At 46.9% G+C, this 25,866-nt stretch overlaps 1 protein-coding gene across 1 annotated transcript; it reads right to left on the reverse strand.

Moving 5' to 3' along the window:
• On the reverse strand, positions 1-25,335 carry LOC122423666 (interleukin-2 receptor subunit beta-like). The gene is made up of 8 exons (XM_043440930.1): positions 25,166-25,335; positions 6,284-6,404; positions 5,736-5,952; positions 5,064-5,196; positions 4,408-4,513; positions 2,565-2,713; positions 1,052-1,217; positions 1-780 (listed from the first exon to the last, which is right to left on the reverse strand). The coding sequence occupies exons 1-8, from the start codon at positions 25,277-25,279 to the stop codon at positions 725-727; spliced, it is 1,062 nt and encodes a 353-aa protein (XP_043296865.1). The 5' UTR covers positions 25,280-25,335; the 3' UTR covers positions 1-724.
• Between the last annotated feature and the right edge of the window lie 531 nt (positions 25,336-25,866).

The following is a 25,866-nucleotide window of genomic DNA, read 5'->3' on the forward strand; positions in this document are numbered from 1 at the left end:
TTGAGAAAGGGTCTATTCATCCATTTATTGATCTAACAGTGATTTACTGAGTACCTACTGCCAGCATGTGCTGGACACTGTGGGTGTTACAGAATGCATGGGACTTGAAATCTGTCTAACTCAAAGAAGCATCTCTTAGTATGTAAGTAGGGCAAATATGCAAATAATAACAAAGGGAGTGTGTCAGTACAATAACCATTGGGTTAAATTTTCACAACAGTCCAAATATCAAATGATAACAGTAAATACTATGTCTGATTCTAAATCTTTCAAGGTTTTATCTAAATAAAGTAGCAATGCAGGGGAAAAATGATTTTTCAGACTATATAGGCAATTTTGTCTTTAGAAATGTGGTCATAATAAGTATAAGATGCATAGAGTAGGCCACTTCAAATAAAACATATGCAGAGAGAAGAAAAACAGATCCTTGCTTGACTGAGTCAAGAAGGGAAGACCTTCTAGATACCTTCTAAACCTTCTAGGTACACCCTTAACCTTCCAAAATTCTAGAATTGTACTCATTCAATCAACAAATTTTTATTGAGTACCTACCATGTAGCTAGGTTCCTGGACTATAACAGTATAGAGCTTACAGTCTGGTGGGAGTGGGGGTCAGGGGAGACAATAACAGTGGGTGGGCAGAGACAGTAAATGCAATAGTTAAGTAAATTCCATAAGGAGGGGCTTTCCTGATGGCTCAGAGGTAAAGAATCCACCTGCAAATTCAGGAGACACAGGTTCGATCTCTGGTCCTATAAGATCCCATATGTCTCAGAGCAACTAAAAGAAATCAAAAGTTTGAGGTTTCAGGGTGGAGAGAGTGGAAAGAATCTCACTGGCCACACACTAACTCACAAGCCCACTGGTAAGTCCCACCCCCTCTCTGAGCCCCTCTGTCAAACACGCCCACGTTACCACCCTGCAGGTCACATCCAGTGGGTTAATGATGGTCAAAGGGCGCCATACCTACACTCCAAGGCCACCCCAGCAGCTGCCCCCAGTCTCTGCCCCCTGCCTAGGCTGCATCCCCACCTCAGCTCCCCATCAGTACCTGCAGGGACCGTCCTGAAGGCCAGGGGCTGGCTCCAGTGGCTCCAAACCTCATGCCTGCCTAGCTGGGGCTTGGCCCGCACCTGAAGCTCATATTCCATGCCTGGAGTGAGATTCTCCAGGGAGATCCATTGCTGGTTCTGCCTGAGGGTCAGCAGTGGGGCGTCCTGGGGCAGAGATAGGGCTGTCAGACCAGAGGGGCCTGCACTGCCCCCTCACTTCCTGTGGCAGGGCTGGCTGAGCATATGAGCAGAGCAGTGCCTTCCTTTATCCCCTCTAGCCATGCACCCTGCACTGTCCCCCTCTCTTACAGAAAGTCTCCCCAACTAACCACTTTGCAGGAGCCCCAAGAATCAGGGTCTTCCTGAACCCCTCCTCCTCACTCAACTCCAGTTTCCAAAGCCATCTGTCAATCAGCTGGTTCCACCTCCAGAACCTATTCTGGACCCTCTCTCTTCCCTCCACCCCTTCCTCCTGCAGGGCTGAGCTCCCACGACCTCTGAGCCCCATCCAAGGTCTCCCTCCTTCCCTGCGCCCCATACCCCTCTGCTCTATGGCAGTCTCTTCTACACTCAGCCAGAAAGAGGGGCTTCCCATAGACCTCTCCCCGCTCGGCGTCACCCTTTTTGCTTTTTCTCCAGCACACCAGACACACAGGCCGTGTTTTGCCTTTGCAATGGTTTTTTCCTTTGACTAGAAGACCCTCCCCAGATCCCCAAAGGCTCAACTCCTGCTTAAGCCCCAGATCTCAAAAAGGCCTGGTCACATGAGTCTGAAGGAGCCTGGCCCAGCCCTTCTCAATTGTGTTATCACAATGAAATTTCATGAGAGTATGTGAAAACATTGCAGAGTCTGCTCCTATCCCCCATGTGAGTTTCCTCAGAGGCAGCTTGTCCGACTCTCCCTCCATTCTCTCCCCAGCATCCAGCACATAGTAGGTACTCAGGGAATGTTTGTTGAATGAATGAGCGAATAAAGGAATGGGTAAGTGAATGAGTGGTGGTTCTGCAGTAAATAATTTGCTGCATGCAGGAGACCTGGGTTGAATCCCTGGGTCAGGAAGATTGCTGGAGAAGGGAATGGCAACCCACTCCAGTATTCCAACCTTGAGAATCCTGTGGACAGAGGAGCCTAGCAGGCTACAGTCCCTGGGGTCACAAAGCATCGGACACGTCTGAGTGACTAACACACAGTGAATGAGTAAGTGATCAACACCCATGGACGTGGACCACACTGGATTTGAGGAGGGAAGGGTGGCTGCCCAAGGCCTCTGGAATCTTCAGAGAGGGAGTCACCTGCTTCTTGGCTTTGTAAATCTTGCCTTGAATACAATACCAGCTGGACCCTTGGGGTGTCAGGGGACCCCAGAGGGAGGTGGTGGTGGGAGTGGGGGGCAGTTCCAAGGAGCAGCAGGGGTTGATTAGGGGCTTCTGTGGTTTTGCTGAGATGAAGGATGGACAGGGTGACCAGGACAGGGAGGAGTCAGGGCAGGTGGGACGGAGCCAGGTACTCACCTCCCAGCTGTGGTCGGCGTACCTTAACCGGGTCTCGAACTCCACGTCATTTTGGATGTAGTGGGATACCTGGGAGATGGTCCAGGTTATGTTGCACCTATGGGTCTCTATGTGGATGACTTGGAGTGAGTGGGGTGGAACCAGACGAACTGGAGACAGGAGAGAGACAAAGGCAGAGAGAACAAGCTTGGGGATTGCCACATGCTGATGCTGAGATGAGAAAGCCGAGCCGAGCTCCCACCTCCACCTTTGTACCTGCTGTTCCTCCCTCCCGATATTCTCTTCTCCCAGGGATCGGCAGGTTCCTGCTCAAATATCACCCATTCAGAGAAGCCTGCTCCAACTACCCACCACTCTCTGTCCCCCTCGCTTGCTTCATTTTTCTACCTAGTACTTACCATCATCTGACATATTAAATATCTACTTCTGATTCTTTATTTGTTTTCTGTCTGCCCCACCAGACTGAGGTCTCTGAGGGCAAGAACTTGATTTTCTCAAGTATCCTTGGTGCCTGGACCATTACCCAGCACGTGGTGGGCACTTCTTTAGATATCTGTGGAATGAATGAATCGAGGCAGCCTTTCTCTGCATTCAGATTTGATCAAAGAGATTTACCTGGATCATCTCATTTATTGAATTTAATTCTACTTCATCACTCTTATATGATTATAAGATTGTTTGATTCTGAAGTTCAATTGATCTTAATTTTTATACTTCTGAGACTCTGTAGAACTCCACAAATAATAATTAGCAAATGTTTATTGAGCAAGTGCTAAGCAATTTCTGTATCTTGCCTTATAGACCCCTATAGCAACCATGGTTTTGGTGTTGTTTAGTCGCTAAGTTGTGTCTGACCCCATGGACTATAGCCCACCAGGCTCCTCTGTCAGTGGAGTGTCCCAGGCAAGAAAACTGAAGTGGACTGCCATTTCCTTCTTTGGGGATTTTCCTGACCCAGGGGTTGAACCTGCATCTGCTGTATTGCAGGTGGATTCTTTATCGCTGCACCAACACAGAAGCCCTACAGCAACCACAGGCAGCAGGTAACTGGTTATCCCCACTTTACAGATGAGGAAACTGAGGCTCAGACATGTTAAATGACCTGCCAGTCAGAGTACACTCAGTTAATGCAGGATTGCATTTAGAACCCTGGATCTGACTCTGTGCTCCCATCTCTTCCCTGGATATGACCTCCAAGGCTGGAGAGGGAGGGCGATAGGCTGGAGGTTATAGAGGGCACTCAGTCATTCAACAAACTTTCCCCCAGCACCACCCAGATCAGCCCTGATGCTGAGTATTCAGAACAGAGATGTAAGGATGGCAGGAGCTCTGCCCTCAGGGAAACTCACAGCCCAATGAGGGAGACAGACCCATTATCAGGCAGCAAAGACCCAGGACATAAACACCCTGAAAGAGGAGGTACCAAGGGCTCCAGGAGTATGGGAAGGCCTCCTGGAGGAGGTGACTCCTCACTGAACTTGATGGGTGAGTGGCAATTTTTGGGGTGAGAAGAGCCTTCCAAGCAGGCTGCGCTGCTTGGTGTGCAAGTGTTTAGAGGCATGGAAAGGCAAGCTGACCCTGGAGAGCTGGCCCTTGGTGTGGCAGGAATAGAAGTCACAAGAGGAGGCATGCTGGAGAAGGAAGCCAGGCCAAGTGACCTTGAACACCAGGGTAACTGTTGGCGAATTCATCCCAAGTTCAGGGGGTAGTGAGTAGGAAGCTGATAGGGGTGTGAAAGCTGATAGGTAGAGACTAGTACTGGGTGGTCCCAGAGGGGAAGACAGGGAGGGAAGTGCCCACCCTTCCCACCCCACGCCAGCTCCACCCTGGAGTCCTCACTCACTGTAATCAAAGGGCTTGATATCCTGGGTCATCATCCTCCTCCACTTCCCGCCTTCAGAGCACATCACTGTCAATTTCATGACGTCCAATGCGGTCAGTTTCTGAGCCTGCCAGGAAAGGAGGCTGGGGATGTAACTGCCAGTAGCTGGTGTGGGGACGGAGAGGCTGCTGAGATGTGGATGGCAGGAGAAACCATGGCTGCAATAAACTGGACCTCCTCCCTGACATCCTCCATCTAAGGCACAGCTCAGCAAACTTTATGAAAAGGGTCAGATTGTTAATATTTTTGATGCTGCAGGTCATATGATCTCTGTCACAACTATTCAATGTTGCCATTGTGGCTGTCCTGCGAAAGCAGCCATAAAAAAACAAGAGAGCAAATAGATGTGGCTGTGTGCCAATAAAACTTAACTTATAAAAGCAGACAGTAGGCAGGAGCAGAGCTGAGCAGCCGACATCTCAATAACCTCGGATCCCTCCACCCGTGGGTCAGTCATCTGCTCTCGTGGAGGCTGCCTTCTTCCTCCTGCCTCCCCAGCCCAGGAAGCCCACTCTGCCGCAGCCCCTGACCACTGGGTGTGCTGGCGCCTCCACCAGAAAGATGCTCCTCTGCACCCACCAGCCCTGCTGGCCTCCCCCTCAGCTCTGGCTACTCACTTCTGGAGATGGTCCTAGGACCAGATTGCATGCCCAGGATCCCGGCTTCACTGGTTGCAGCTCACAGGTGTGTTTCCACTGTTTTGTAGGAAAAAGCTCCTCTCTTTGAAGAAAAAGAGGGACCCCCTCAGATCTGGCCTCAGGAGGGTCCCCATGCAGCATTACTGATCTGAGCCCAGGCTTTATACCAACCCCACCTGCCCCGCATCCCTTTGTGAGCATCTCTCCCTCCCAGTCAGAAACAAATTCGTTCGGGGCACATGGCCCTTCCCACCTAAAGCCTTCCAAATTCTCCCCATAGGGCTGAGGGTGTGGACAATCCTTGCTGGGCCCTCCAAAGACCCTTAGAATCACCACCCACCTGGGAGCCAAGGTCAGAGCCGCCCTGCTGGCTGCTACCAGCAGGATGTTTGGATCAGTGCCCCTTCACCAGTTCCTTCTCAGCTGGTGGGTCTCCCCAGTCCCCTGTCCCCACAGCTATCCTAGGCATCTCACAAAATCCCAGATTACTCAAAAACTTTGGGGAACCCCATTCGGTCCTCCGAAATTCTCAAAGTGCAGAGTTCTTGAAGTCTGAGAGCTGCTAGTAGGATTTCAAGAGTTTAAAGTTCAGGATGACAAGATTTCCATGCCCTGCGGTTCTGTACATTTGGCCATCAACCCCACACACACCTCTTAGGCTGATGGCTATGCAAGCAGCAGGTGGTGGCCTGCAGGCCCCCATCATGGCTCCAGATGCAGGAGACGTTGGCTCTCGAGTTATAGAAGCATGTGATGTTGGAAGCATATGCCGTGAAGATGCAGCGTGTGGGGCTGGCTGTAGGGCACCCATGGCCTTCAAGGGTTTGCCCACCACTCCTGTCCCCATCAGGTGAGGAGATGCTCAATCCTGGTGGGCAGAGAAAGGGTTAGTGGGTCCATTTCAGAGAAGACAAAACTAAATCTCACAGCCTGCAAACATTCCCAGACTGGTCGAGGCAGTGCAAGGACAAGAAGACATTGTCTTCCTGGGATTTGGAGAGGCCTGTGGGTACAGTGTAGACAGGATGGTCGAGGGAGAAGGTAGATACCTGGTCTCTGGTCCCATTGGCCCCCTCCCCCACCTCCTGCCCCTGCTGATGGAGCTCCTGCCAAGAATCAGGGGTCTCAGAACAAGTTCTAGATGGGCCTCGGCCTCCCTCCTGAGGAAAGCCCAGCTCTCCAGATGCCAGGGTCCTCACCATTCACTGATGTAGATGCCTGAGGGATGGCCAGGGGCAAGAGGAAGACGAGGAGGGACAGGCAGCAGGACAGAGCCGGAGCCGCCATCACATCCACGGGTGGGGGCTGGGGAAGGGAGCCCTGGATGGAGGAAGAAGGGGAGAGAGCGTGAGTGAGCACCTAGCCACCTCCTCCCCCACCCAAGAGACAGGCTGGGCTCTGTCCTCCCGAGGTGCACCCATCGGCTCCCCGCCATGCCAGTCTCAGGGATTTTGCACCTGCTGGTTCTGAAACCATTTACTTCAGATTGGGACTCAAACCCACGTGACCAGGACTCGAGCCCAGTCAAAATCCACGGTACCTGTGTTTAGGACCTAATGAAGCTCAGGTTCTTGATGTCTCAAGAATGAGTGTAGGCCATCTCAGAAGGCGAGTGCAGACAGGAAGTGTGGTGTGGTTAGTTTTTATGGACTGGGTAATTTCATATGTAAATGAGTGGGAGGATTATTCCAACCATTTTTGGGAAGGAGTGGAGGTTTCCAGGAACTGGGCCACAGCCCACTCTTGGTCTTTTGCCTCTGGCTGTGTCATTTAGCTTGCTGATTGAGGATCTGGTTCTCCTCAAGACCATTTATCTGCCATCTTGGACCCATTTGATTCTAATCAGCCTATGTTGTGTCCTTGGGCTATGTCAAAGTTGTGCCCTGCCCCTTTCCCTCCGGTTACAGTCCCTCTGCCCCACACCTGCTCTTTCCTTTCCTTTCCTTTGGAGATTCAGGGCCCCATGTCGTCATTGCTGAAAGGACTGAGTGGGCCCAATCCTTGTTGAAAAGTTGGGGAAAATAAGGCCCAGAAGAAGGGGAGACCTGCTTACATCCACATAGAGAGTCGAGCACATAGATGGAATTAGAGCTCACAAACTCAGGTTAGATCCCTGGGTCAGGAAGATCCCCATGGAGAAGGAAATGGCAACCCAAATCAGTATTTTTGCCTGGAAAATTCCATTGACAGAGGAGCCTGGCGGGTTACAGTCCGTTGGGTTACAAGTAGTTGGCCACGGCTGAGTGACTGAACACAACCTCTCTACCTGGCTGCTCACTCACCCACACCAAAACCATTTGTCAAGATGCTTTGAAACCATTAACCTCAGGTTAGGACTTGAACCCACATGGCCAGGACTGGAACCCAGCCAAATCCCAGGTTGGGTCTTGCACCCACAATCTTTTAATTAGAATCACTCACTTGATGTCTGGACTTACTGAGGCTCAGGTTATTTGTGTCTCATCACAGAAAGGATTCAGTGAAAGGCAAAGTGATAGGTATGAAGTGGATTTATTCAGACTCAGAGAGAAGCACTCCACAGACAGGGTATGGGCCGCTATAAAGTGGCAGTGAAATGTGGCTTGGTTAGTTTTTATAGACTGGGTAATTTCATATGCTAATGAGAAGGAGGATTATTCCAACTAGTTTTGGGAAAGGGTGGGGATTTCCAGGAATTGGGCCACCACTCACTCCTTGTTCTTTTGACAGTGCCTTGGAACTGTCAGGGGTCTCACGTCATTCAGCTTGCTGACTGAGGATCAAGGTCTAATCAAAGTCCATTTGTCTGCTCTCTTGGACCCATTTGATTCTAAATCAAATGTGCTTATGTTGCGTCTTTGGGCTCTGTCATTCTTTCAAAAGTTGTCCCCTGCCCCTTCCCCTCCTGTTACAGTTCCTCTATGCCAGGCTCTATTTCAAACCTTTAACCATGGCGATCAGGGTATCTACTGAAGATACACTCATTATTCCCATTCTCAGAAGAGAAATTGAGGGGCAGAGAGGTGAAGCAAATTACCCAAGATCACACAGCTGAAAAGAGGCAGCTGTGGAATCTGAGCCAAGGCACACTGCCTAGAGCCCAGTAAACTGTGCTGATCATCTTGTAACAAAATCTCAGAGCAATTCTTGAGTAAGGATTTGGGTGGGGGAATGGGGACTAAGTCCTCACACTGTGCCAGGGTTTCACTTGCACCAGCTCATCTAATCTGCCAGCAGCAGGGGCTGGGAGCATGTATGGTCTCATTACTCAGATGAGGAGACCAAGGCTTTAAGCCATGAGCCCACCCAAGGTCACATCGCAGAAGAAGCAGAGCTGGAACTCCACCCCAGGGCTGTGCCAAGAGGCCCATTCCCTCCCATCATTCTGTCCCACCCAGACCCTGTCCCAGAAGTAAGGCCCACAGCTTCTCGTCCTAAGCCGCACTGGCACACCAGACTGCATCTGGCCTGAGTGTGGAGCAGGGCCCAGAAAGGTACCTAGTTGCTCCTCCTTGCCCAGCCCAATGTCTCCCTAGAGCAATGCTCCCTGACCAGGCTGGTTGTCTCTTTGGATCCTCCAATCCCCTATAGTACAGAGCATAGCCTCAGTACTTTGCACACAACGCGTGCTCAATAATTGCTTTAAGGGCTTCCCTGGTTGGAGAAGACTCTTGGGAGTCCCTTGGAATGCAAAGAGATCCAACCAGTCATTCATAAAGGAAATCAATCCTGAATATTCATTGGAAGAACTGATGCTGAAGCTGAAGCTCCAGTACTTTGGTCACCTGATGTGAAGAGCTGACTCATTAGAAAAGACCCTGATGCTGGGAAAGATTGAAGGCAGGAGGAGAAGGGGATGACAGAGGATGAGATGGCTGGATGACATTACCAACTCAGTGGACATGAGTTTGAGCAAGCTCCGGGAGATGGTGAAGGACAGGGAAGCCTGATGTGCTGTAGTCCATGGGATTGCCAAGAGTTGAACTTGACTTAGCAACTGAACAACACTGAACAAGGCTGCAGAAAAACTAAGCCTGCATGCGGCAACTAGAGAGTCCAAGGGTTACAGGGAAAGATCTGGCATGACACAAGGAAGATCCCTCCTGCCTCAACTAAGACCCGGCATTCTGCAAATAATAAATTTTTAAAAACCCACGAATTATGAGCCCAGAAGTTGCCACTAGAGGGCGATGTGTGCCTCTTCCCAGCCTCCACACTGGAGCAGGAAGGTAAGATGAAGGCAAGGAGGGCGGCCAGAAGTGGACAGTGGCCTCTTCCTCCTTGGGAGCTCCAGGTGCCCACGACAAGATAGGGAAGCAAGCAGGGCCCGTCAATTCCAGGCAGGCAGCATGAGGGGAACCCAGGGAAAGAGAAAGCCAAGAGAATGACCCACAAGTGATCTTGGAGACTCTCAGATCTATCCTTTCCCTGTAGAGATGATGAGACTGGGCCCAGAGAGGGGCAGATGTCAGCCTTAGGTCACACAGCAGGGTGGAGGTTTAAACCCTGCCCTCCAGCCTCCCAGAACCCTTCATCCCACTTAACCCCCAGATACAGAGAAGGAAGCTTAACTCAACGGATTCCTCACCTTCCTCTATTTGGTACAGATCAGAAATGGGTTCCTGAGACAGCCCCAGGCCCCAGCCCTCTGCTCCTCCTGTATCTCTTTCCCAAACACCTCCATCTCCAACCCTAACTACCCAAGGACTCACAGTCCTGAAGCTCTCTCTCTGACCCACCTCCTCAGCCCTCCATCTCCCTTGTTCTGCTCATCTGGCCATCATTCTGTCCCCTAAGTACCACTGCCAAGCCTTCAGGCTCAGCTGCTGTCCTCTTAGAATGAAAATCAGATAACATCCTGTCCTTGCTTGAACCCCCGCCCAACAAAGTCTTCCTGATGCACTTATGATACAACCTCACCTGCTCACCCTGCAAGTCTCAGCCCTGCTGTCCCTGCCCCTGCCTTCCCGCCAGCCTCTGGAGGGTTCTAAGCTCAAACCTGCCGGACCCTCATCATGCTCCCTCTGAGCTCCTACTACAGTCTTCCCAGACCAGTCTCACCTCATCTAAAGCCGACAAGTGCCTGTTAAGTCCTGACACCCACCTGTCTCCCCAGAGCACTCACTCTCATTTGTAATTGGTTGGACACTGGGGAAGGATTTGCTTGGGATCTGTCCTCCTGGCTGGACTGTGGCTCCTCAAGATCACAGGTCAAGTCCATGGAGTCCCATGGGTTCTCTGGCAAGTGGAGCCATGTGTGGTTCATGGTAGGTGCTCAGATTGTAGTTGTTGAGAGAATGGATGGATGAAGGGATGGATGGATGGAGGGAGGGATAGATGGATGGATGGAGGGATAGATGAATGGAAAGAAGGACGGAGGATGGAAAGAAGGAAGGTCTTGGTACTGGATTGAGACAGTGTCTATTCATGCTCTCATCAATCTAATAGGGATTTACAGAATACCTACTGCCAGCACCATGCCGGGCACTGTGGGAGTTACAGGATGTGTGGGACTTGACGTCTGTCTAAATCAAGGAAGCATCTTTTCGTATGGGAGTAGGAAAAGTGAAAGTGTTATTCTCTCAGTTGTGTCTGACTCTTTTGCCACACCACAGACTGAATCCTACCAGGCTCCTCTGTCCATGGAATTCTCCAGGCAGGAATACTGTAGTGAATAGCCATTCACTTCTCCGGGGGATCTTCCTGACCCAGGAATTGAACCCGAATCTCCCACATTTCAGGCAGATTCTTTACCATCTGAGCCACCAGGGAAACCCATGGGAGTAGGACAAATATGTAAATAACTACTAACGGAGTATGTCAGTACCATGTCCTTTGGGTTGAATTTTCAGGACCCGTATCAAATGAAAAGAGTAAATACATATGATTTGATTTTAAACCTTTCAAGTTTTTATCTAAATAAAGTAATAAGACAGAGTAAGTCATTTTTCAGATACATTTGGGGTCTTTAGAAAATGTGGTCATAATGAGTCTAAAAGACATAGAGTAGGTCAGTTCAAATAAAACACATGCAGCAGGGAAAAAAAAACAGCAGATTCTTGCTTGATAAGATCAAGCAGGGAATACCTCCCCACATATGCCCTGAACCTCCCCAAATCTAAGACTTTCTTCAGGCAACTAGCTGTTGACCAACCATTGGCAGGAAGACACTGGAAGCCACCAAAAAAAGATACTCCACATCCAAGGACAAAGGAGAAGCCACAACAAAATGGTAGGAGGAGCACAATTATAATAAAATCAAATCCTATTACCCACTGGGTGGGTAACTCACAAAGCAGAGAACGACAATACCAAAGCAGTTCTCACAGTGTTGTGAAGGTTCTAGACCCCCATATCAGGCTGCCCAGGCTGAGGATCCAGCCAAGGGATTGGGAGTCCCCAGGGAACCTGATTTTGAAAGCCAGTGGGATTTGATTACAGAGTTTCCATAGAACTGGGGGAAACAGAGACTCTTGGAGGGCACAAACAAAATCTTGTGCACACCAGGACCCAGGGGAAAGGAGCAGTGACCCCAGAGGAGAGTGAGCCAGACCTACTTGTGAGTGTTTGAGGGTCTTCTGCAGAGGCATGGGTCAGCAGTGGCCCGCCGCGGGGGTGGGGGCAGTGGCGGCAGCAGTCCTAGGAGATGCATCTTTGCATAAGTTCTCTTGAAGTTTACCAATAGCCCTACTATAGAAGTCTACAGACCCCAGGACTGAATTGCCTCAGGCTAAACAACTAACAGGGAGGAAGCCCAGTCCCACCCATCAGCAGACAATTGGATTCAAGTTTACTGAGCAGGACCCTGCCTACCAGAGCAAGACCCAGTTTTCCCCACAGCCAGTCCCTCTCATTGGGAAACTTGCATAAGCCTCTTATCCTCATCCACCAGAGGGCAGACAGAAGAAATAAGAACTACAATCTCAACAGCCTCCTGAACTAACACCGCAATCACAGAAAGCTGCTCAAAATGAAAAGAAATAGATTATGTCCCACGTGAAGGAACAAGATAAATCCTCAGAAAAACAACGAAAGCAAGTGGAGATAGGCAACCTCCCAGGAAAAGAATTTGGAATAATGATAGAGAAGATGATTCAGGATCTTTGAAAAATAATGGAGGCAAAGATTGAAAAGATGCAAAAAATGTTTACCAAGGACCTAGAAGTACTAAAGAATAACAAACAAAGATGAACAATACACTAGAAGGAATAAATAGCAGAATAACTGAGGCAGCAAAGTGGATAAGTGACCTGGAAGAAAGAAAGGTGGAAATCAATACAGAAAAACAGAATATAGAAAAAAGAATTAAAAGAAACGAAGACAGCCTAATAGACCTCTAGGACAACATTAAACACACCAATATTCACATTCACATTCATATTATAGAAGTCCAAGAAGGAGAAGAGAGAGAGGGAAAGGACCCAAGAAAATACCTGAAGAGATAATAACTGAAAACTTCCCCAACATGATAAAGGAAATAGCCAACCATGTCCAGGAAGCACAGAGAGTCTCAGGCAGGATAAACCCAAGGAGGAATTCACCAAGACACATGGTAATGGAACTGACAGAAATTAAAGACAAAGGAAAAGTATTGAAAGCAACAAGGGAGAAAAGACAAGTAACATACAAATCAGCCGATTTCTCAACAGGAACTCTACAAACCAGAAGGGACTGGCATGATATATTCCAAGTGATGAAAGGGGAGAACCTACAACCAAGACTACTGTACCCAACAAAACTCTCATTCAAGTTTGATGGAGAAATCAAAAGCTTTTCAGACAAGCAAAAGTTAGGATAATTCAGCACCACTAAACCAGTCTTACAACAAATGCTAAAGGAACTTCTCTAGGCAGGAAACACAAGAGAAAGAAAAGATCTACAAAAAATTAGCCAAAAGCAATTAACAAAATGGTAACAGGATCATATATATCAATAATTACCTTAAATGTAAATGGATTAAATGCACCAACCAAAAGACATAAACTGACTGGGTGGATACAAAAACAACATATATATATATATATATATATATATATATATATATAGTCTACAAGAGACCCACTTCATATCTACAGACACTTACAGACTGAAAACAAGAGGATAGCAAAAGGTAGTTCATGCAGATGGAAATAATAAGAAAGCTGAAGTAGCAATACTCATATCAGACAAAATAGACCTTAAAATAAAGACTGTTATAAGAGATGAAGAAAGACACTACATAATGATCAGGGGTTCAATCCAAAATGAAGACATAACTGTTATATACGCACCCAACATAGGAGCACTTCAATATGTAAGGCAAATACTAACAAAGATAAAGGGGAAAATTGACAGTAACACAATAATAGTGGGGGACTTTAATACCCCACTTTCATCAATGGACGGATCATCCAGACAGAAAATCAGTAAGGAAGCACAGGCCTTAAATGATACTTTAGACAAGTTGAACTTAATTGATATTTATAAAGCATTCCATCCAAAAGCAGCTGACTACACATGTTTCTCAAGTGCACACGACATTCCCAAGGATTGACCACATGCTGGGCCACAAGGTAACCCTTGTTAAATTTAAGAAAATCAAAATCATATCAAGCATCTTTTCTGATCACAATACTATGAGATTAGAAATAAATTACAAGAAAAAAAAAAAACTCTAAGAAACACAAACATGTGGTGGCTAAACAATATGTTATTAAACAACCATTGGATCACTGAAGAAACCAAAGAGGAAATTAAAAATACCTAGAGACAAATGAAAATGAAAGCACAATGGTCCAAAACTTATGGGATGCAGCAAAAGCAGTTCTAATAGGGGAAGTTTATAGAATACAATCTTACCTTAAGAAACAGAAAAGTCTCCAATAAACAACCTAACTTTACACCTAAAACAACTAGAGAAAGAAGAACAAACAAAACCTAGAGCTAGTAGAAGGAAGGAAATCATAAAGATCAGAGCAGAAATAAGTGAAATAGAGACAAAGAAAACAACTGCACAGATCAACGAAACTAAAAGCCGATTCTTTGAAAGGATACACTAGATTGATAAACTTCAGCCAGACTCAAGAAAAATTGGGAGAAGACTCAAATCAGTAAAATTAGAAGTAAATAGGAAAAGTTACAACTGACTCCACAGAAATACCAAGGATCATAAATGATTACTATGAACAATTGTATGCCAATATAATGGACAATCTGCAAGAAATGGACAAATTCTTAGAAAGGTACAGTCTTCCTAGACTGAACCAGGAAGAAGTAGAAAATATGAACAGACCAATCACAAGCTTTGAAATTGAATGAAAACCTCCGTGATTAAAAACCTTCCAACAAACAAAAGTCCAGGACCTGACAGCTTCACAGACAAATTTTATTAAACATTTAGAGAAGAGTTAACGCCTGTCTTCCTGAAACTGTTCCAAAAATTCACAGAGGAAGGAAAACTTCCCAACTCATTTTATGAGGCCACCATCACCCTGATACCAAAACCAGACAAAGATAACACACAAAAAATAAAATTACAGGCCATATCACTGATGAACATAGATGCAAAAATCCTCAAGAAAATACTAGCAATCCATATCTAACAATACATTAAAAAGATCATACACCATGATCAAGTGGGATTCATCCCAGGGATGAGAGAATTTTTCAACATCCACAAATCAATTAACATGATACACCATATTAAAAAACTGAAGAATAAAAACCATATGATCATCTCAACAGATGCAGAAAAGGATTCTGACAAAATTCAGCATCCATTTATAATAAAAACTCTCCAGAAAGTGGGCAAAGAGGGTACATACCTCAACATAAGAGAGGCTATGTATGACAAACTGACAATTAGCATCATACTCAATGGTGAAAAGCTGAAAGCATTCCCTCTAAGATCAGGAACAAGACAAAGACGTCCACTCTCACCACTTTTATTCAAAATAGTTTTGGAAGTCCTAGCTACAACAGTCAGAGAAGAAAAATAAGTAAAGAGCAGACAAATTGGAAAAGAAGTGAAACTGTCACTGTTTGCAGATGACATGATACTAATCATAGAAGATCCTAAAGATGCTACCAGAAAACTACCAGAACTCATCAATGAATTTAGTAAAGTTGAAGGTTACAAAATTAATACATAGAAATCTATTGCATTTCTATACACTAACAATGAAAGATCAGTAAGAGGAATTCAAGAAGCAATTCCCTTTACCATTGCATCAAAAAGAATAAAATACCTCAGAATACACATACCTGTGGACACAAAAGACCTGGAGGAATCAAGCTCCCTGATTTCAGACTATATTACCATACTACAGTCATCAAAACAGTATGGTACTGGCACAAAAAATAGAAATATAGAACAATGGAACAGAATAGAAAACCAAGAAATAAGCTCATGCACCTACTGTCAGTTAATCTACGACAAAGAAGGCAAGACTACACAATATTGGAAAGACAGTCTCTTTAACAAATGATGCTGGGAAAACTGGACAGCCATATGTAAAAAAATTAAATTAGATCATTCCTTAACTCCATCAGAGAAGGCAATGGCACCCCACTCCACTACTCTTGCCTGGCAAATCCCATGGACAGAGGAGCCTGGTAGGCTGCAGTCCATGGGGTTGCTAGGAGTCAGACACGACTGAGCAACTTCACTTCACTTTCATTTAACTCCATACACAAAAATAAGCTTAACATGGATTAAAGACCTAAATGCCAAACCAGACACTCTAAGGGGAAAACATAAGCAGAAAATTCTCTGACATAAATCACAGCAACATCTTTTTAATCCATGTCCCAGAATAATGGGCATGAGAGCAAAAATAAAGAAATGGAACCTACTTAAAACTCTAAAGCTTTTTCCAAGCAAAGGAAACAATAAACTAAATGAAAAGACAACCCACAGATTGGGAGAAAATATTTGCAAATGATGTGACTGATAAGGGATTAGCCTCCAAAATTTACAAACACCTCATGACACATAATAGCATCAAAACAAACAATCCACTCAAAAAATGGGCAGAAGACCTGAATAGACATTTCCCTAAAGAGGACATACAGATGGCCAATAAGCACATGAAAAGATGTTTAACATCACTAGTTATTAGAGATGTAAATCAAAACTACAACAAGATATCACCTCACACCAGTCAGAATGGCCATCATCAAAAAGTTCACAAACAACATGATGGAGAGGTTGTGGAGAGAAGGGACCCTTCTTGCACTGTTGGTGGGAATATAAATTGGTACACTCACTATGAAGAACAATATGGAGGTTCCTCAAAACACTAAAACTAGAGCTACCATATGACCTTGCAATCCCACTCCTGGGCATATATCCAGAGAAAAATATGGCCTGAAAAGATATATGCACCCCAATGTTCACCCCAATGCATGCTTATTGCAGCACCATTTACAACAGCCAAGACATGGAAACAACCTAAATCTCCACCAACAGAGGAATGGATAAAGAAGATGTGGTACATATATGCAAAGGAATATTAGTCAGCCATTACAAAGAATGAAATAATACCATGTGCAGCAACAGGGATGGACCCAGAGACTGTCATACTGAGTGAAGTAAGTCAGACAGAGAAGGAGAAATATCATATGACATCCCTTACATGTGGAATCTAAAAAGAAATGATTCAAATGAACTTACAAAACAGAAAGAGACTCACAGACTTAGAAAGCAAACTCATGGTTGCCAGGGGGAAGGGATAGTTAAGGACTTTGGGAAGGTCATGAGCACACTGTTATGTTTAAAATGGATAACCAACAAAAACCTATTTTATAGCACAAGGACATCTGCTCAGTGTTACATGCCAGCCTGGTTGGGAGCAGGGTTTGGCAGAGAATGGATACATGGGTATGTATGGCTGAGTCCCTTCACTGTTTTTCTGAAACGATCACAACATTGTTAATCAACTACACCTCAATAAAAAATGATTTTGGTGTTGAAAAAATAAAATTTAAAAAAGTTTAATCCCATCAAAAAATGATGAAAATAAAAAAATGTATTCATTCAGTCAACAAATTTTTATTGAGTACCTACTATGTAGCAAGCTCTCTTCTAGGTTTGTGGACTATAACAGTCTGGTGGGAGACTAGGGGTTGGGGGAGACCGCAGCAGTGCACAGAAACAATAAATACAATAGCCAAGTAAATTCCATAGGGAAGGGTTTCCCTGGTGGCTCAGCAGTAAAGAATCTGTCTGCCAATGCAGGTTCAGTCCCTGATCCAGGAAGATCCCACATGTCTCGGAGCAACTAAGCCCAAGCACCACAGCTATTGAGCTTGTGCTCTAGAGCCTGTGCTCCCCAATAAAAGAAGCTACTGCAGTGAGAAGCCCATGCACTGCAACTAGAGAATAACCCCCACTCGCCACAATTAGAAAAAAGCCCTGGAGGCAACCAAAAATAAATGAAATTATCTTTAAAATCCCATAGGGAGTTAGAAGATGACGAGCACTGTGAGAAGAGAAAGCAGGACACAGGGGATCAGAAACACAGGTTTAAATAAGGCAGCCGGAGACCTCATGAGAAGGTGATGCCAAAATCTGGAGCCACGCAGAACTGGAGGAGGGATCAAAAAAAAAAAAAAAAAAAAACTGCACAGCAATTGATAGCTGCCTGAAACATGCTCCATGATCCCCGGTCCACGCCTTTGCCCATACCAGCTGGTGAGTCCAGATGGGATGAAACAGACTTGCTCTCAAAGAGTATTTACAGGATTTGTGGACTAGATTGTCCAGAATGGAAAGCTGCTTTTTCACTTCTTCCTAGCAAACTCCCACTCATCCTTGAACAACCAAATTTACATGGGTAGAGTTGATTGCTCTCTCTTTTCAGCTACCCACATTTATACAAACTTTGCACCCCATACGAAGTTCTTTTATAGCCCCCAAAAGCACTGTGGGCTTCCCTAGTGGCTCAGTGGTAAAGAATCCACCTGCCAATGCAGAGATTCAGTTTCGATTCCTGGGCCAGAAAGATCCCATGGAGAAGGAAATAGCAACCCACTCCAGTATTCTTACCTGGAGGATTCAATGGACAGAGGAGCCTGGTGGGCTACAGTCCATGGGGTCACAAAAGAGTGCACATGACTGAGGGTTCTCTCTCTCTCTCACACACACACACACACACCCACAGAACGTGGTAAAGTGTTGAGGCCTTTGAGAAATAATAGCTCAGTATGTGGGTTTGAATCCGGGGTCCACCTCTGATCCAATGACCTTAAACTCCTTCAAAGATCACCTGCTGGATAGATCCAGAAGCCCAGGTCCTGCCTCAGTTAAGTCGCTCAGTCATGTCTGACTCTGTGACCCCATGGACTGCAGCATGCCAGGCCTCCTCCCTGTCCATCACCAACTCCTGGAGTTTACTCAAACTCATATCCATTGAGTCGCTGATGCCATCCAACCATCTCATCCTCTGTCATCCCCTTCTCTTCCCGCCTTCAATCCTTCCCAGCATCAGGGTCTTTTCAAATGAGTCAGTTCTTCACATCAGGTGGCCAAAGTATTGGAGTTTCAGCTTCAGCATCAATCCTTCCGATGAATATTCAGGGCTGATTTCCTTTACGATGGACTGGTTGGATCTCCTTGCAGCCCAAGGGACTCTCAAGAGTCTTCTCCAACACCACAGTTCAAAAGCATCAGTTCTTTGGTGCTCAGCTTTCTTTATAATCCAACTCTCATATCCATACATGACTACTGGAAAAACTATAGCCTTGACTAGACTGACCTTTGTTGACGAAGTAATGTCTCTGCTTTTTAATATGCTGTCTAGGTTGGTCATAACTTTTCTTCCAGGGAGTAAGCATCTTTTTATTTCATGGCTGCAGTCACCATCTGCAGTGATTTTGGAGCCCCCCCAAAATAAAGTCTGTCACTGTTTCAGTAAAACAGTGTACCAAGGCCACAGAAGAGGAGCCCAGAACGAAGGTCATACTTGGAACTGACTGAGCCCATTTGTAACCATTGCCAAAATCCCCCTGATCAGAACCAGCAAGCTCCTTGACCCCATAGTAGGCAAAAATGCCCACCCCAGTACCTACCCTATAGAGCCCTACAATGGGGTGTGCGTGCTCGGTCATGTCCAACTCTTTGGAGCTCCATGAACTATAGCCTGCCAGGCTCTTCTGTCCATGGGATTCTCCAGGCAAGAATACTTCAGTGGGTTGCCATTTCCTACTCCAGGGGATCTTCCTGACCCAGAGATAGAGCCCACATCTCCTGTGTCTCCTGCATTGGCAGACAGATTCTTTATCACTGAGCCACCTGGGAAGTCCCACCGTAATCAATCATCTAATGCCACCCTTCTAGCAGGAATTTTCTTTGCCTTGAGGCTATAAAAATTGGCCACTAGCCCACGAAAAGCACAGCCCACTGAGCCAGCCGGCTGTTCTAACAGTGTCTTGTAAGTGCTCCGTGGCCTGCTGCATCTGCAGAACCTTCATTATCTCTGCTCCCAGCTCCTACTAAACTCACTCCCTTCTGAAATGCTCCGTGTCTGGAAATTCCTTTTCAACCTGCGCTCGGTCTGCCGTGACAATGCCAACCTGCTCCTTCTTGCCTCCTAGCCTTTGTTCAGTGTCCAGGACATGCTGAGCAGTTTCCCACCTCCAGGCCTTTGTCCATGGGGGTTCCTCTGCCTGTGGCGCTGGTATCCCCTCTCCCCATCTGGGGCTTGGCTGAACCACCTCTTCCTCAGAGAGACCATCTCTGACCACCCCCCAACCTTCCAAATCAGCTTCTTCCATTATTACTTTGAGAGCACTGACCCTAATTTGAGATCCTAGTGTGATGATCTATAAGAAATGGAATATTTTCTGCAATATCAGTAAACAAGGATGTAACATCAGTTACTGCAGCCCTCCAATGTGAGCAGGTGGACTCCGAGGGAGGGAGTCAGGAGGGACTCAGGAGGGAGAAGAAGACCTGCTGTCTATAGACTGTTGCCACTCCCTGTGGTGAGCCCCAAAGAAAGAAAGCTCAGTTTGTGAAAAACACAAGATATGGGCCCCAGATGGCTGAGGTTCATACAGAAGGAATGATTTCAATGAGTCCAGATTCTTGCATCTTCCTGTACACAGAAAAGCACTAAATTCCTAAACTTTGAATATCTGGTTTTAATTGTGAATAATCTTTTGATGTTCAGAGTACTTGCCCCGTGTTGCAAAACTTCTATATAACCTGGGTCCTCCCCCATTTCCTTAGGTCAGTTCTCTCAGGGTCACATGAGATGCAATCTTCCAGGCTTCCAGTTATGTTTTATTCAACAGGAATTTTAAAAATTCCCACCAAATAAAACATAACTCTCAACTGATGTGAAGAGCCAACTCATTAGGAAAAGACCCTGATGTTGGGAAAGACTGAAGGCAAAAGGAGAAGCAGGCAGCAGAAGATGAGATGGTCAGATAGTGTCACTGCATTGCTAATCCTGTTCGGGATGCCAGTTGTCTCACTGCTTACTGCACACACACTGTTCGCTGACCCAGGGCAGGCAAGGTGCAAGCTCAGAGGCTGGAAGGAGACTCGAGGAGCCATAGGAACTGCAGACGCGTTTACTCTGTCCTGGCGGGCACAGCAGCCATAACACAACCTCTCTCCTGGCTGATGCAGCAGCTGTAGCAACAGCCACATTAATGCAGCAATAACACAGCCATGCTGCTGCTGCTGCTGCTAAGTCGCTTCAGCTGTGTCCGACTCTGTGCGACCCCATAGACGGCAGCCCACCTGGCTCCCCCGTCCCTGGGATTCTCCAAGCAAGAACACTGCAGTAGGTTGCCATTTCCTTCTCCGATGCGTGAAAGTGAAAAGTGAAAGTGAAGTCGCTCAGTCGTGTCTGACTCTTAGTGACCCCATGGACTGCAGCCCACCAGGCTCCTCCATCCATGGGATTCTCCAGGCAAGAGTACCAGAGTGGGTTGCCATTGCCTTCTCCGAACATAGCCACGACATAACCTCAAATAACATAACCATGATGCCACTCCAGTGTAGCCCCAATGTTGTAGCAGCCAGGGCTTTCGTGGTGAAGCTCTTACAGGTGTATGGCACAAAGTAGCTCATGACTAAGCGAGGACCTCGTGACTAAGTGAGTACCTCGTCAGGTACATGCACAGTACTATAAGTCATCTGAGCTGTTACACAGTCATTATTTATAAAACGTAAGGTGAATGCAAGAGGCCGTGGGGTGAGAGAGCCTGACCATACCATCTTGCCTAATTTGCTCTTCCCCTACAATCACTGATTCAATGCACATGAATTTGAACAAACTCCGGGAGATAGTGGAGGACAGAGGAACCTGGCTTGCTGCAGTCCACAGGGTCACAGAGTCGGACATGACTAAACTTAAAAATTCAACTTTGAGGTTGTGAATTATTTTAAAGTCAACATCTGTATGATGGCCACCCTCCCAACTAGACCAAAATCCCCATGAGAGCTGGGTCCACGTCCGCTTTTGTTCATTGTTTGCCCCTCTGCCCAGCACAGCACGGGGCCCATCATACGAAGTGAAGTCCTAAGTGTTGAATGAATGAACACATGACACATTGAGGAAATTATCCAGTCACAGTTTCTTCTGTAAAATGAATATGATAAAACGCCTACCTTCAAATAATCTTTAACACCAATGAAGAGCCAATGGTGTGTCAGCATTTTATATACACTTACACCTTCAAATCCTCACAACAGCCTTCTGGGGTGGATGCTGTTAATATTATTATTTTTTTAATATTTATTTGGCTGCACTGGGTCTTAGTTGCAGCACATGGGATCTTCAATCTTTGTTGTAGCATGCAGGATCTTTAGTTGCAGCATGTGGGATCTAGTTCCCTGACAAGAGATTGAACCTGGGCCCCCAGCATTGGAAGCATGGAGTCTCAGCCACTGGATCACCAGCGAAGTTCCAAAGCTGTTATTATTATCCCCATTTTCCAGATGAGGAAACTGAAGATCTAATATGTCAGATAACCTGCTCTCCTTTACCTGGTTAGAACTAAACCCAGGCAGTGTCTCCAGCAGCCTCAGCTAAACTCAGGGAAGCCCAACTCTTTCAAGGGAGGGTTGGGGAGGACTCCTGGAGCTGATGATATTTCATTGCTGCTATAGCCCTGGTGCCCCAGGACCTTGCAGCTCAGTGGTCAGGGCTGACAACTGATGAGTGCTGCGATCAGGGATCACTTGGGGCCAAAGCTGTCTTCAAGTCTGAGCAGCCTCCCTAGAACCAAGATACCCTGGCTGAGGAAGATACTCACGTCTAATGATTGTTAGGGAAACTAAAATGGAGGAAGTCTTGTCCAGGATTCAGAAGCAGGAGAGCAGGCCTCTGACTTGCTTCTGACCTGCCCACACACTGCCTGGATTCCGTGCCTGCCTGCAAGCACAGCAAGTCAAGTGACACTTTAGAGATCACAAAAAAGGGAATGGAACTTGGAATTCTTCAGTCCCTGGAAGTCTGGCCAACCCCCCAGGGTCTAAGGAAATCCTGTGACTCACAAGGTGAAACAAGCAGCATTGTAAACAGGTTAAAGTAGAACCAGAGCTGCATGCAAAACTGATGATGATAGCAGTTTGTGGCCTGGGATTATAAGCAGGAGCCCCTGAAACTGCAATTTGAAGTCTCACCCATGGGGTGGATGCACCACCAGGGCCCCTTTCCCAATTTGGACTCCAAATTGCCAGTAAGGAGGGACCTCACAGTGCTGTTCAAGTCTGGATGTAGGTCGGCCCAGTTTGGTGATATATACGCAGTTACTTTTCTCTATTGTTTCTTTTCTTTTAATGCCTGTATGTTGAAATTAAGTAAAATAATCTATGGAACATTGAAATTGTTTATGTGTGTAATAAGTGGTTTCTCTTGTTAATGAATCCTTCAAACTTAAATGAAAGTGAAACTTTCAGCAAGATAATGATGTGGCCAGAGAGCTTTGATGAGAAATGAACCAGCTGTGGTCTTGACCACTTCTCACCTGCCACAACCTTTCTGATCTCACTTGGGGGTTTAGCCTAGACCCTTGGGGCTCACTGGTAAATCTTGCTTCCCATCATCCTGCTCTCCTTCCCAGAGGTTGGGTTAGTTGTGGCCCTGAGGGAAGCTGGCTTGAGAACAAAGCTGTTGTACTGAGTGGGCTAAGTGGAAATACGGAACAGGTCAGGGTCCTTAGTGATGCCGCTGAGCTGATGAACTAACCAGCTCCAGAGCTACCTCACCCCGGGATTTAGGGTTATTTTTTCCCTTTTTCGAAGCTCTATGTTCAATATTTGTTTCTTGCACCCAAGATCATCATAACCAATACAGAAAGGGTATGTAACAAAAAGCAGAGAGAAGAAAGGAGGCTTTTCCGGAGCCTTATGTTTCAAAATGAAGCACAAGCTGGAATCAAGATTGCTGGGAGAAATATCAATCACCTCAGATATGCAAATGACACCACCTGTACGGCAGAAAGTAAAGAATAAAAGAGCCTCTTGATGAAAGTGAAAGAAGACAGTGAAAAAGTTGGCTTAAAGCACAACATTCAGAAAACAAAGATCATGGCATCTGGTCCCATCACTTCATGGCAAATAGATGGAGCAACAGTGGAAACAGTGGCAGACTTTATTTTTGGGGGCTCCAAAATCACTGCAGATGGTGATTGCAGCCATGAAATAAAAAGACACTTACTCCTTGGAAGAAAAGTTATGACCAACCTAGACAGCATATTAAAAAACAGAGACATTACTTTAACAAAGGTCTGTCTAGTCAAGGCTATGGTTTTTCCAGTAGTCATGTATAGATGTTGAGAGTTGGACTATAAAGAAAGCTGAGTGCAGAAGAATTGATGCTTTTGAACTGTGGTGTTGGAGAAGACTCTTGAGAGTCCCTTGGACAGCAAGGAGATTCAACCAGTCTTTTCTAAAGGAGATCAGCCCTGAATATTCATCAGAAGGACTGATATTGAAGCTGAAACTCCAATACTTTGGCCACCTGATGTGAAGAACTGACTCATTTGAAAAGACCCTGATGCTGGGAAAGACTGAAGGCAAGAGGAGAAGGGGACAACAGGGGATGAGTTGGTTGGGTGGCATCACTGACTCAATGGACATGAGTTTGAGTGGACTCTGGGAGTTGGTGATGGACAGAGAGGCCTGGCGTGCTGCAGTCCATGGGGTCGCAAAGAGTCGGACATGACTGAGCGACTGAACTGATACTGATGTTTCAACATAAGAAGGAAAGAGCCTGTGCTCCCAGTCAAGAGCTTTGGAGAGGATACTCTAACTGGACACACAGTCCCCTCTATTGCAATGCCCAAGATGCCCCGGGGTGGGGGGAGAGGCAGGCCGAGGGGAGGCAAGGAGTGTCAGGGTTGAGGCCCCCTGGTGAACCTGGATCCTGGCCCCTCTTTCCCAGCTGAGCCTGGTGGCGAGGGCTACAGGGAAGACTTCCAGGAGGTCTGGGGCATCTGGGACTCAGAGGAGCCATTCCCCTCTCACTGAGCAGAACCCTGGCAAGGTGGCTGAGACCCCAGGGAAGGAACGGTCAGATGGTGCATCTAGCCAGATGGGGCTAGCTAGGCTCAGACCTCTGAGGGATACAGAATTTGTGAGATAAGCATCCATGCAGAGAGCAGCTGGCTGTCCCAAGAGGAATGAGGACACAGGAGGCTTTGCAGTAACAGGTGTGGTTCAGCAGGTGTGGGGGTGGGACCAGAAGCCTGGAGTGAATGGGGTCCTGACGCACTTAATAGATGTCCTGTGGGTATGCCCTCCCAGGCGACCCTCCCGCTGCCAGGATGCGGCTCTCAATGCAGCTCCCTAGGCAGTGTGGTAAGAGAAGAACCCCAGCTGGCCAAAATCACATTTCTTCAACTTCAGCAGCATGGAAATTAAGCTTAGTTGTGAGGAAACAAAGCAAGATCTATTTGTGTACATCTGAGTTCGTGGCATCAATTCACTGCCCGCAGTGGTGAAGAGCAGTCAGCCAGAGGAAGGTCAGCCACCACCGACCGCCCACCCGCCCTGCTGCTGCCCTGCAGAGGGGCGCCTGTTTCCTCCATTGTGCCTCCACCCCGATTACTACTTCCTCCCGCCCACGCCACCGCCTGCAGGCAACCTCACACCTCATCCTGACCCCGTGCAGCAGCACCGAGCCTGGTTCCTGGCCTCCCCAGCCTGCTGTCCTCCTGGGTCCACAGACCAGCTGCTCCCAGCCACGCCGGCTTAGCTCCGTGCACTCTTGACTCATGTCATGGAAATCCTTCTCCTTCCTTTTTGGCTCCCGCAGCTGCCCGCTGGCCGCAGCTCTCCCCAAATTTGGCCCCACCCATAATGTTCTTGACATCTGTCTCTGGTCTTGTTGAGTTTCTGCCTATGTTTTCCCCTGCCTCCAGACGTACACGTGGCAGCTTGAGGCTACTGGGACCAGCCCTCGGAGCTGGCAGGAGGGGAGGGAGCAGGGAGTTGCATGGTTTTATTCCCTGGCCCAGGACTCTGGTTCTTGCTTCCCGCAGCTCCTCTTGCCCTTTGTTAGGTAAAAATCATTCATCCAACAAACATCCTCTGCTTTTCAAGAACCCACGTGGCTGCCACTGCTAACACACAAACACCATCACATCTGGTCCTCACTCAGGACAGGAAGGGGATGGCCCCCACGGTGGGGAGACAGGCATTTCGCCAGCTCCCTGGGGTCCCTGGGACTATGCATTGCTGATGCCCTGGAGATGTCACCACAGACCAGGCAGCAGGCTGGGCGGGGGGGCTTCACTTTTCCAGGGCCCTTGCCCAATCCCCACCAAAACCTTACCTGTCAGGAGAGTCTCCATAACAAAGATG

The sequence above is a fragment of the Cervus canadensis genome, chromosome 21, assembly GCF_019320065.1.
Source record: "Cervus canadensis isolate Bull #8, Minnesota chromosome 21, ASM1932006v1, whole genome shotgun sequence".
Taxonomy (NCBI): Eukaryota; Metazoa; Chordata; class Mammalia; order Artiodactyla; family Cervidae; genus Cervus; species Cervus canadensis.

Bases quoted from the DNA above. Each gene is read 5' to 3' on its own strand.
- LOC122423666 (XM_043440930.1), bottom strand. From the start codon at position 25,279: ATGAGTCAAGAGTGCACGGAGCTAAGCCGGCGTGGCTGGGAGCAGCTG. The intron at 2,714-4,407 runs GTGAGTGAGGAC...TCCTGTCTCCAG, and splicing joins TATCAAGCCCTTTGATTACA to TTCGTCTGGTTCCACCCCAC. The intron at 781-1,051 runs GTACTGATGGGG...GATTTCTTTTAG, and splicing joins CTTCAGGACGGTCCCTGCAG to TTGCTCTGAGACATATGGGA.